The sequence below is a fragment of the Carassius carassius genome, chromosome 35, assembly GCF_963082965.1.
Source record: "Carassius carassius chromosome 35, fCarCar2.1, whole genome shotgun sequence".
Classification (NCBI taxonomy): Eukaryota; Metazoa; Chordata; class Actinopteri; order Cypriniformes; family Cyprinidae; genus Carassius; species Carassius carassius.
The window spans coordinates 147,501-160,000 of NC_081789.1; the positions used below are offsets into that span (position 1 = coordinate 147,501).

The following is a 12,500-nucleotide window of genomic DNA, read 5'->3' on the forward strand; positions in this document are numbered from 1 at the left end:
GGTGGAGCTCGGGCCCGTCCTCTGCAGCGACTCCAACATCCTGTGTCTGTCCTGGAAGGGCCGTGTGCCTCGCAGCGAGAAGGAGAAGCCCGTGTGCAGGAGGCGCTGCTATGAGGAGGGCTGGCTGGCCACAGGGAATGCCCGGGGGGTCGTGGGGGTCACCTTCACCTCCAGCCACGGCCGCAGAGACCGGCCCCCCCCGCAGCGCACCAACTTCAACCTCCGGGGACACAACAGTGAGGTCAGCACTTACACTTCTCTCTATACTCTAAAACTGAGAGTGTTTTACTTAAAATCTTTACTAAAGTTTTGCTTGGTTCTAAAATATCTGGAATAAATGACTCGATTCCCTTCAGATTTGTGGAAGAATTGGTAAAAGTTGTAATTTCACCTGAGAAAGTAAATATAATGGCCAATAGAATCTTTTTCAATCTGTCACTCGATCTCTTGTCAATATACATTTTTACTTTTGCTTAGTTAAATCTTGAAAAAGAATGTAATTTAAATTTGAAAGATTTAAATGTTGCATTTAAAAAGGCCAGGGAAAATACATCTTAGTTTTAAAATAAATTCTAAAATAGTTTTTTCTGCTTTTAAAATTGTAATGTTCTGTGGTCACTTTATCGAACACAAATCACTCATTTCAGTTTGGTCTTGTGTGAATATTGTTATTTTTCTCTGTGTAAATTAGTGTTTTGGTTTGTTTTGGTTGGTCCTAAAATATCTCAGACAGCTGGATTTGCGTCAGATTTGCTCTTTGTGTGGTATATATAATAAGTAAGTAAAGTCACTGAAGGCTGTAAATCACACTGATGTGTGTAGATCTCATCGATCACGCTTCATCATCACGGGGTTAACGAGATCTGAACATCTCTCATCTGGTGCGTCGCTAACAGAGAAGCAGCTGAGGATCTCATCGTTCACACTGGGTTCCTCTGGAGCTTCACTAAAGTGTCCCTTGTGTGTTTTCAGAAAACAGGAGTCCATCACATCAAGAGAGCAGGAAATAGACAAGTAATCTGTTCTTAACCTCGCTGCGTCTTCACCGCGTCTCCTCGTCTGCTTCTGCTCTGATTCTCACAAACTCTTTCAGATATCATCAGGAAAGTGAGGCCGCGGCGCTATTAATAGTAGTTTGGGAGGAAAGAAACGTTGCCTAGTTTAGTCTGCAGCTCATTGAGAGCACACCGCAAGTGTTATCTTTCCTGTGTAGCCCAGATTTCAGAAATATGGAGGAAACCAAACCTTTTCATCCGAGGAATAAGAGTCTTCTTTAGAGAAACCTTCGCTCATTTACTAAAACCAATACACCTTTATATATGCTCCAAACACGAGCAAATATGAAATGTCTGATGCAGAAGTCTTGGTCGAGAGCCGTGTGTGTGTGTGTGTGTGTGTGTGTGAGGGAAGCTCTTCAGAGATCAGTGTTTGGTTCAGATGAGCATGTTTGGGATGTGTTGCGGTCGCAGGTGGTGCTGGTGCGGTGGAACGAACCCTTCCAGAAGCTGGCGACCTGCGACACCGACGGCGGGATCTTCGTCTGGATCCAGTACGAGGGCCGCTGGTCAGTGGAGCTGGTCAATGACCGAGGAGCTCAGGTGAGACGTGCTCCAGCTGTGTGAGTGTTCCTGAGACGACGAGCCGTGTTTAACCTGCTGTACCTGCACAGGTGAGCGACTTCACCTGGTCTCACGACGGCATGCAGGCGCTGATCTCGTACCGCGACGGCTTCGTGCTGGTGGGCTCGGTGAGCGGTCAGCGCCACTGGTCATCCGAGATCAACCTGGAGAGTCAGATCAGCTGTGGGATCTGGACCCCCGATGACCAGCAGGTGACTCTGAGGCTCAGTTACACCGCTTTAAGATATCTTCATTATAGTATTTTAGCGTGAGCCACAGTACAAGTAAAAGAAGCAGAGCTGCAGTATTCATTGGTTTGTTGAGTTGTAGTTCACCTGTGCAGCTCTTGAAGGCGTGTTGTGCTCGTCAGGTGTTGTTTGGGACGGCGGACGGTCAGGTGATCGTCATGGACTGTCACGGGAGGATGCTGGCTCATATCCTGGTGCACGAGGCCGAGGGCATCACCAGCATGTCCTGGAACTATCCCAGCTTCCTGGTGGAGGACAGCAGCGGGAGCGACACGGACTCGGACGAACACGCACCTCTGCAGGGTAACACGTGCTCTCTTCAGACGCATGTTGATCTCTGCGTCATCATGTGATCCGCTTTAGTAGCAGCACTTCTCCTGCTGGTGTTCACTATAACTGTTTCTGTTTCAGTGCCCCGTCTGAAGCCGCTGTTGACCGTCTGCTTCACGTCTGGAGACGTCAGTCTGATGAACAACTACGATGACCTCTCGCCCTCGTTCATACGCACCGGCCTCAAAGGTTCTTCCTCGTAGTATTTCTGTGTCTAGAGCTGGGCGATGTGTTAAAATATCACCAGTTTTATCACCACTCTTTGTCATGTTGTCTGAGCAGCACAGCTGAATTGATTTCAAAAAATAAGAACAAATACACAAATAAAACGAGGTACAGAAGGTATATTGTGCTGTGAGTGATGTTCTCAGTGTTTTGTTAACATTTAAAGGAACAGTTCACCCTAAAAAAGAAAATTTAAAAAAATCTGTGATTTACTCACTCTCATGTTATAAGATATTTTGAAGAATGCTGAAATCAAACAGCTGCTGGTCCCCAGTGACTTCCTTAGTATTTTGTTTTATTATTATGTATGAAGTTGTTTTTCACACTGGTTTGCATGTGTGTAAATCAGATGTGGTGGTGCAGTGGTGCTCTCAGGGCGACCTGCTGGCTGTCGCTGGGATGGAGAGACTCGTGATGACCTCTGACCCCACCCAAGCCACCCGAAATGCCATGGTTAAGTTTTATAATGTTTGCGGTGAGCACATTTACTCACTGGAGACACCTGCTCAGGTGAGTGTTTGGTCCTAAACACACACACAATAATAAAAGAGCACACTTTTGCTTTTGTTACACTGTTGTAAGTCACTTTCACTACAAAATGCTCAGGGTTTCTTTAGGTCCTAAATCATGTTTGCACAAACTCAGTCTTAAATCCATAAAGTCATTACGTGAAATGCTGCATGCACCGCAGTGACTCGTTTCAGCTGTTCAGAGTCGATACTGTCTCCTAAAAGAAAGAAACTTTCGTTTACCATTTCACACAGATGAAACGTGATCTCACACATCTAGGACTGTTTCTCTGATCTTGCGCTGGTTTCTGTGTTCAGAGGCCGATCAGTGCGCTGTGCTGGGCTCATCGGGACTCGCGTCTGTTCCTCGCCAGCGGCTCGGTTCTGTATGTGCTTCGCGTCGAGCATCGCGTGGCCAGTCTGCAGCTGCTGTGTCGTCAGGTGATCGCAGGTGTGGTCCACGAGGAGAAGGACCTGGTCAAACTCAGCATGCCCTCTCGCCTGAGCACATACGTGTCTTCTGCCTTCGCTCCCACCATTAAGGTAGAAAACTTCCAGGTTACAGCCAGTTGGATCTTGTTTCTGAAACTGCTGGTTGTGTATTACATTCATACCATTCCCATTTGTTTTTGTTTTTTTCTGGCACCCTTTCCTCACCTCAGCCCCCCATCCCGGATCCCAACAGCATGCGGGACTTCGTTAGTTATCCGACATCAGGTAACGAGCGTCTGCACTGCACCATGAAGCGCACCGAGGACAACCCTGAGGTCGGCGGGCCTTGCTTCACCCTGTACCTGGAGTATCTGGGGGGGCTTGTCCCGATTCTGAAAGGCCGTAGGATTAGCAAACTTCGTCCTGAATTTGTCATCATGGACCCAAAGACTGATGGGAAAGCAGGTGGGGTTATACGAGTCAAATTGTGGCGAGAATGCCACACTGGTTTAGTTCCTCGTTGGCTAACATTGTTTCCTTGTCACAGATGAAGTCTATGGAAACAGCTTCATCCCCTCCGTGATTGACAGCTGCAATTGCTCAGACTCTAGTGACATTGAGCTCAATGATGATTGGGTTGGAAAGAAGTCACCAAAGATCTCCAGAGGGAGCAAGTCTCCCAAACTTCCCAGGTACTGCATGCTTTGGATTGGAATGAAAGATGAGATGTGGCTATGCATGAATTTCATTGAGATCTCTTATGCAAATTATTGTACGTACATTTTAACCTGCTTAACAACAAGATATGCGTGAAATGCATTCCCAAAAATACAGCTCATCTTGGTAGTGTGAAACTCATGGATCCTCCAGTACTAAAGAAATGTTTTGTTTAGCTCTGCAATATTAGACTGCATGCTGCTGCTAACTCACCTTGAACTCTTTTCTTCGTTTGCTACCTTCTCTATAGAGACTTAGTGTGTCCCTTTACCAACAGGATAAATATAGATCCCCGTAAGTCCCCCAAGCTCTCCCGCACCGCACAGGAAATATCCCGATCGCCTCGGCTCCCCATTCGCAAGCCCTCCATTGGCTCTCCGAGTCTGATTCGGCGGGAGTTTCCGCTCGATGACATCACACAGGTACTCGCCGCAGCTGAATGATAAACAACGCTGACCGTGCAATTCATTAAAACATCCATGTGTGAGCTCACAGAATGTTTCCCTCTTATTAAGATTTGTCTCCTTGTATTTTAGCACAATTATCTTGCGCAAGTTACATCTAACATATGGGGAACAAAGTTCAAAATTGTGGGACTCGCAGCATTTTTGCCAACAAATCTTGGAGCAGGTATTTTATTTATTAATTAATCATCTTTCAGTAATATAAACTACTACATTTATTTATATGTCTAATGTTTTCTAATATAAATTTCCTCTCTCCCTAGTTATCTACAAGACAAGTCTGCTTCACCTCCAGCCCAGACAGATGACCATCTACCTCCCTGAGGTAAGGAAGATCTCGGTGGAATACATTAACTTACCTATGTTTAGTCCTAATGTCTTCAGTGAGGACGAGGATGACCTGCCTGTCACAGGAGCATCAGGAATCACTGATGATAATCCTCCTTGCACTGTTAACATACCCATCGCCCCCATACACAGCCCCGCGCAAGCCATGTCCCCCACCCAAAGCATCGGCCTTGTCCAATCCCTGTTAGCCAATCAAAACGTCCAGTTGGATGTGTTGTCCAATCCAACATCGACTGTGGCACCACCTGGGGCTTCTGACCAAGGACTCCAGGACACTGTGCTCAATGCACAGTACACCGTTCCTGCCAGGTATTCTAGTCCCGGACAGGTAATCTTTGGAGGTTTGGATGTTGGTCGGCTTTTAGTTGCGCAATCCCAACAACAGCAGCAGCAATCACAACATCATCAACAGCAACAGCAGCTGCAACAACATTATCAGCAGCAGCAGCAGCATCAACAGCTACAGCAACAGCTGCAACAATATCAGATGCAGCATCAACAGTTGTTGCAGCATCAGCACATGCAGCAGCAGCAGCAGCAACACATGCAGCAGCAGATCCAACAGATGCAGCAGCAACAGCAAATGCAGCAACAGCTTCAGCATCAAATCCAACAGCAGCATCTGCAAATGCAACTGCAGCTGCAGCACCAGCAAATGCAACAACAGTTGCAACAGCAGCATCAGATCCAAATCCCTGTTCCAGCTTTGCCCTCAGGTCAACCATCATGCCCAGTCCTTCAGCTTCCGCAGAGTACCATCCCGGACGTTCCCCCAACAGCAGAGCACAGTACGGAGCGTGGGGAACATGAGCTCCTGCTTAAAATTAAAACCACTCGATCTGCCCCACAACTGGCTGAGGGTGACGCAGTGGTGTTTACTGCCCCTCTTGAGCTTAGCAAAATGAATCCTCCCCCTCCTTACCCAGGCACAGTTGGTGCAGCAGTGGCAGTTTTGGCTGCTGCTTCTACGAGTTCCAACTCTGGGGCAATGGGAAGCAGCTCCAGCCCTTCATCCTCAGGGGAAGCTTGTCTAAAGAAAGGGGATCTGACCTTGTATCCACCTGGTGCACAGGCAGCTCAGTACCCAACCCCACTGGGCTACGAGCGTATCACCACATTTGACAGCAGTGGAAATGTGGAGGAGGTGTGCCGTCCCCGCACGCGACTCGTTTACAACCAGAACGTTTACACGCTGCAGGGCCCGGGAAGCTCTGCCACCCTCAGGGTCTCATCATCTTCCTCTGCTGTGGAGGGGAAGAAGGTGCAGTTGCCCTATGCCTCAGCCACGTTGAACCGTCTCACTGTGCCAAGATACTCTATACCCAGCGGGGACCCGCCCCCTTACCCTGATACAGCCAATCAGGGTGGAGCGGGGCGGAACCCTGGCCAGAGATTGGACAGCAGCTTGATTCACGCTACCTTGAGGCGGAACAGTCGTGACGCTGCTCTGAAGGTTTCTCAGATGCTGGACCCCCAGAGGACCCTACCCTCGAAGGCAAAAGCCAGTGCTTTGTCTGCTTCCTACCAGCCGAGAGGGCCGACTGCTCTTTATACATGCAGTCAGTGCAGTAATAACGGTGGTGTCAGCGCTGGGGCCACCAGCAGTGGGAGTAACGGAATAGCTGGGGGGACGATCATTAGGCAAGATTTCCCACCGACCGGAAGTGGTGCACCTCACAGCACCATTATATTGCACTCCAACAGTGCCTCGCCTCTGCCTTCCCAGTCCTCCTACAGCCTGCTCAGTATGGATGGAGCCGGTGGAGTGTCTAGTGCAGGTGGAAACAGGGAAAGGGCTGACTATGTCAACTCTGCCTTTACAGAGGACGAGGCATTAAATCAGTCTTTAAGGCAAATGGCTCTTAATACGGAGGTAGTGAGTTTAACAGTCAAACGGCCTCCACCGTATCAATGGGATCCGTCTGCTACTGAAGAGATCTGGGTTCCCCAAGAGCGTACAGCGACTCTGCCCACGTCTGGACCTCCTGCATCCCACAAACCACCCCCACTCATCCTCAGCCCTACACAGCATCTGGACTTTTCCCATCTTCCGTTTGTCCTCTCGCCTAAATCTCCAATGAGTCCTAACGCTCCAACTTTCCAACCGGCAGGAACATACCAGATTGCACTGTCCTATCCACCAAGTGCTGCCTACAATGGTCCCCCACTTCAGACAGTGCAAGCTTCTCCACATCCCACTTCTCCCAAAGAGGTGGTTACTCCTCTTCCCTTTTCCCAGCAAGACCAAGCAGTGGTCTTGCCACCTGGTTATCCTCCCAATTTGCCCAACCTTGCTTGTTGTCCTCTCCCACCAATGTACCCTGGGACAGCTTCTTGTTCTAATCTGCCTGTGACTCCCATTCCGCTTCATCCATGGGGTTCTTATAATCCCTGTCCACCCATGCCAAGCCCCCCAGGTCCTGCCCCATCCCTTCCACCAAAGACCTCCCACATGCTGGATAAGCCTGTTCTTTCTCCTCCCCCTCAACCACCTCCTCTACCTACGCCTCCTCCAGACCTCCAGAGTCCCCCAGAATCCATCGCCGAAGCTGGGGAGAACGTTCAAGAGGTACTCTCACTTAACGAAAGCCCAGTTCCTCAAAGAGCAGACAGGTTTGGCAAGAAGAACCGCAAGCGTTTGGACAACAGTCGGGCAGAGGAAGCCAATGTTTCGGCGATCTCAGAAGGAGGCAACAAGTCTAAAAAAGAGGGCCGTGCCCTCAGTGACTTCAACTCCCTCATCTCCAGTCCGAGGTTAGGCAGTCGAGACAAGAAGAAACCGAAAGGCCAGAAAGAGCAGCTGAAAGCCAAAAAGCTAAGCAAGTCCACCACAAACGAGTTCCAGGACAGCTCCGAGAGCGAGCCAGAGCTCTTCATCAGTGGCGACGAGCTGATGAACCAGAGTCAGAGCGGTAAAAAGAGCTGGAAAACAAAAAGGAACTTGCGGGCAGGAGGCTGTGATCTGGATGAAATCAAATGCCGAAAGGCGAATGAGAAAGAAGACCGTGGCCTCGACAGCCAAGGGTTCGTCTACATCATGGCCAACAAACAGCCTCTTTGGAACGAAGCCACGCAGGTCTACCAGCTGGACTTTGGAGGAAGAGTCACGCAGGAATCAGCAAAGAACTTCCAGATTGAGCTCGAGGGGAGACAGGTACGCCAGAAGCTTTAGATGTTATTTCTTTAGGTCCCCATTTCTGTTCTTTCTAACTTCTATTTCATTCTGTGTAGGTGATGCAGTTCGGAAGGATCGACGGGAACGCCTACATCCTGGACTTTCAGTACCCCTTCTCAGCTGTGCAAGCTTTTGCTGTAGCACTTGCTAATGTCACCCAGCGCCTCAAGTGACCGAACACTTTAGACAATTATACCATTTCTTTCTTTGCGCTGTTGTTCTTTCAACATGTTTTTCCCCAGTTTAAGATGCAGTACTAATACTTGAAAACTATATCTGGGAAGTAATTGCCACATTTTCAAAGTGTTAAAGGTACCACTGGGCACTGAAATCAATTGCTGTACAACATACTGTCATTACTAATTTGTTTTTGCATAAGATACTAATGTTTGTCACACTTTGAGGACGTAATATCTAAACTTACTTCCAGGGACTTTACCCTTGGAGTTTAATAGCTAGCATCTGATTAGATGCTTTTGGCTTGCAGTCATAAAATGTATTTTATTAAGAAATAGACTGAATATACAGTACACACGGTATTTCTGTTAGGATGGACTTGCTTTGGCAGACTGAATAAGCTTAACGGTTAAACCATTGATGCTGTATTCATTAGCACTCTAGATGTTTTAATCAATTCCTCTTGAATGGTTTTATGTGTGTTTGTTCATCCACCCCTTTTTTTTAACCATCTTGTACATTCTGACTGTGCATCTCTTTCCTGCTGTGAAACAGGAAGTGAAGTGCCAATCAGAACCCCCCCCCCCCCCCAAAAGGAAGTGACTGCCCCCTGCTGACGCTTCTGTGAAGTGATTTTGTGTAATGGCTACAAGCCACATTTATTCCACCTCAACATCCGCAAACAGGAGATATTTTTCTACCGTGCTTTAACAGTGTCATTTCATACCTTTTTATTTTAACTTTTTAAATTATGTATGTGCGACACACTTTGTTGTCAGTGCTAAGAATATTGGTGTTAGATGAAGCCTCGTAGTACGAATAGAAACTCAGCAGTAGGTTTGCGAGGAACAGCAATGAGGATTACGGTTCTCTATGAATATAGCAACATACGTAATGTTTGGTTTTTATTTTATTTGACTGATATCAATAAAACAAGCAAGAGATGCAGCATGAATAGACTAGTCCCAGTTCAGAAGAGAGCACAGTTAAAGCTGTTTTTGAAAGAGTTTGACAGTATTTGTGATCGGAAACCATTTCAGCATAAAAACACATTTATGTGCATGTCTTTTGTAAAGCGTGATCCAAACACAAATGGTGTTTTGTTTCATGTGTGGATTCCCAGGAAGATCCCCCTGATGGTGATTCGGGGAAAAAGTAGTCGATGCTCCTAACGGAAGAGTTTGTTTATTTATTTATTTATGTGTTGTTTGTGCAATATTGTCTTTCCCGTTGGATTTCTCAACATGTTTGCCATTTAATCCACCTTTTGTAAGTGTGAACGTTATTTGTGTACAGACGCTTCTTCAGCTCGGTGTCGTGTATATAACGTGGATGAGGATTTAACGGCGGTGGGATTTGTTGTTGGTGATTGTGTTTACAGCGTGGTGTTTAGTGATCTTGGACACGTGTGTATTTGTGAGTCGAAGCCAGAACAAAACTCCTCCCTGAGAGAAGTGCTTTAACCGCTCCATCGCTCTGGAGTCCGCTCGCTCCCGTTTGGGTGATGTGTGTCTTGTGTGGTCTGATTCGACTGCTGAGCTCTATTGGACTCCATTGTACTACTACTATTATTATTATTATTATTATTTGAAATGTGCTTGGTATTCGTAGGAATAGGTCAATGCTTTGGAGAAGGAAAAACATGATATTTGGTGAGCGAATGTTTGTATTGAACGGCAGAAAGGCATGCTGAATAAATGATATTACTTGTTTTTTAAAGAACGTGTTCGTTTTAGAAGAGGTGAGCATGGAATGGCTTTCGAAATGAAGATGCACGCCATGGTTCGGATATAATTGCAACACATTTTGGATTCCCGTTTGCTTTAATCCATTCTGTCTAAAATAAGCGAAAAACACCCATGATGCCGTTGGGTTTTGAGGTGACTGCTTGGCAGGACTTGTTTAGATGTCTCTGTTACTTCTCTGGAAGCGTCTTCATTTCGTTTATTTGCTCTATACTGTATATTTAGGGGAATCTCACGCTTTGCCAGTTCCCCTTTTTTGACTCTTGTTTTGTAAACCGACTGGGGTTCGGGGTCAGGCGTAACTCACTTGAAGCCTATGCACTAGGGTTTGCATTGTACTGTAATGAACAGTTTTGTTGTTCCTCAGAAGCTGAAATGTGTCCTTCGTCGGTGTGTAACCCAATAAAAGTGTACAGGTTGAAATATCTCCTGGATTGTTGAGTGTCTGCATAACAAACACTAATTAAACCAAATTCACAGCACATTTTTATTTTTATGCTTTCATCAGTAACATGAAACGTGATTATAAAATGAAGTGCTATGATATTATGTATCCTTTGAAGTTAATGCTATTTAAAAACGTTAATATCCAAATCATTCTGCACCTTTGTATAAGCAGCGTGTTCTTCACATTACTTTACCACGGTGCAAACACAGTACGTTTTGCTGCATTTGTTAAATGGTTCTCTGAAACACTAAATTCACTTGCTTTTTTTATATATATAATTTGTTTCTATATTTTATTTTGTATGTATTTATTATTTATATATTTGGTTTAATTTAGACTAAAAACAGTATATTGTTTTGCTATTTTTTTTTAAGTCAAGCTACTTCATATTTATTAAAATTTAGAATATTTTTAGAAATAAATACATTAATTAAATTTTAGTGTGGAGAAAATTTAGAATTATTCCTTCTATATGGGGTTTATTAAATACTTTATATTATTTAATATATGCATTACATATATTTACACTAAATTAACACCAAAATAAATAAATAGCAAAACAATACTAAGCCACTTCGTATTTAAGGGAAATATTTTGCACAAAAGTGTCTGCATAAATTTATACAATTATGCTTTTGTTTTGTTTTTTGTACATGGTTCTATGAGCGATTAGTTATGTTTGTCCCTACAGTTGGTTTATTAACTTGTAATTTGTGTTAATGTTTAGGGTAAGTTCTCTGAAATACTAATTCAGAAAAGCATCTACATTTTTTTAAATGTATACATTATACGATTTTACAAAAATTGCAAAACAATACAGCTTCCTACAAATATAGAAACTATTTCATATTAAAGCATTAAACGTGTATATGTGTTTTCTAAAACAGTTTTTATGACTGAAGACTATACATTAACGCTATATTTAGTGGCCTAGTGTTAATGTTTAGGGTGAGTTAGGGGCTTGCTGTGTTGCTATTTCGTGTCTATGAGGCCTAAGTAGTGTGCACTACCTAGTGAGCGGAGCACTGTCCGTGGTCCTGAACGCGCACGATCACGTGACCGACCCCCCGCGCGCCCCCCGTGTTCAACGGATCCTCGAGCTGCACGACTGCAGCGGCGCACCGGACGCGGTCCTCGGTTCTCGGGTCGGAGACATGGAGCCGCTGCTCGGTGAGATGAAGCAGCTCTGCGGGAGAATACACGAGGCCTGCAGCGAGCTGAAGGAGGATCTGACGCCTTTCAGGAGCGAGCGCTTCTACAGGCACGAGCTCACACACACACCGAGAATATATAGCCATACACCTGTGATTAATTTCTCATAATGACCACACGAATAAATTCATATGTTGTTTTATTATTTTAAATATGCGCTAAACGTTAATTTTGAATGAATCCCCGCGTGCACACACGGAAGCTGCTCTCTGAGGCTTTGAATCGGTACATTACGAGCATAGACTGTATAAAAACAGATTACGAGTGAGATTTGAGCACATCGTATTGTTTGATATAAAACAGTGAGGCGCATGCGCACCGCGGCGGGGTCACGTGGCCTCGCGAGGGTGACGTCAGCGGGCTGATGTGTGCGGAAGTAACGCTCGTCAGAGGCAGCGCGATGGAGCGGTGAGTGCAGCGTCAGATAAACACACGCAAGCGTTAGAGGTCAGGAAACGCGTGTTCGGCTTCGTTTATCCTCCAGATGTTTGACACAGAAACTGATCAGTAATAACTGTTATGAATAATTGATTCATATGTGGAGTTGCTTTATATTTAGAGATGCTTTTGTGTGTCGTTTTTGATGAGGTCCCAGGTGGGTGGAAATGGGCGTGGTCTCATTTCATTTCCCTGTGTGTGTGTGTGTGTGTGTGTGTGTGTGTGTGTGTGTGTGTGTGTGTGTGTGGTTTAAACATGTTTCTGATTGTTAGTGTTGGTGAAACTGAGTTCATGTTGTTTTGTGCTGCAGCTTGTTGTGTTCAGTGATTAGTTAAGGATCTCATTGTTGTCAATAATGTTCATTGATTTAAGGACCTTGCATGCATGTGACAATTTAATATTTTCATTAATAT

General features: G+C 45.4%; 2 protein-coding genes across 9 annotated transcripts in view; both read left to right on the forward strand.

The window, feature by feature from the left end:
* LOC132115846 (tubby-related protein 4-like) overlaps positions 1–9,243 on the forward strand; it is a 10,340-nt gene extending 1,097 nt beyond the window's left edge. Inside the window, exons 2-14 of one of the 2 annotated variants that reach the window (XM_059524221.1) lie at positions 1–241; positions 1,470–1,598; positions 1,670–1,831; positions 1,990–2,170; positions 2,279–2,386; positions 2,772–2,932; positions 3,250–3,474; positions 3,594–3,828; positions 3,911–4,055; positions 4,331–4,502; positions 4,617–4,710; positions 4,808–8,046; positions 8,124–9,243. The exon at positions 1–241 is cut by the window's left edge and continues 383 nt beyond it. In XM_059524221.1, coding sequence (XP_059380204.1) covers positions 1–241; positions 1,470–1,598; positions 1,670–1,831; positions 1,990–2,170; positions 2,279–2,386; positions 2,772–2,932; positions 3,250–3,474; positions 3,594–3,828; positions 3,911–4,055; positions 4,331–4,502; positions 4,617–4,710; positions 4,808–8,046; positions 8,124–8,240 — 5,209 coding nt within the window. In that variant the 3' untranslated portion in view covers positions 8,241–9,243. The remainder of the gene's footprint in view (positions 242–1,469; positions 1,599–1,669; positions 1,832–1,989; positions 2,171–2,278; positions 2,387–2,771; positions 2,933–3,249; positions 3,475–3,593; positions 3,829–3,910; positions 4,056–4,330; positions 4,503–4,616; positions 4,711–4,807; positions 8,047–8,123) is intronic. The other variant, XM_059524222.1, reaches the window with a different exon arrangement.
* A 2,282-nt stretch (positions 9,244–11,525) lies between these two features.
* LOC132115856 (transmembrane protein 181-like) overlaps positions 11,526–12,500 on the forward strand; it is a 21,219-nt gene continuing 20,244 nt past the window's right edge. For 2 of the 7 annotated variants that reach the window (XM_059524238.1, XM_059524233.1), the window contains exon 1: positions 11,527–11,698. In XM_059524238.1, the coding sequence (XP_059380221.1) occupies positions 11,592–11,698 (107 nt within the window). In that variant the 5' untranslated portion in view covers positions 11,527–11,591. Of the gene's footprint in view, positions 11,699–12,003; positions 12,245–12,500 lie in introns of those variants that run through there. The other 5 variants (XM_059524232.1, XM_059524237.1, XM_059524234.1 and 2 more) reach the window with 5 other exon arrangements.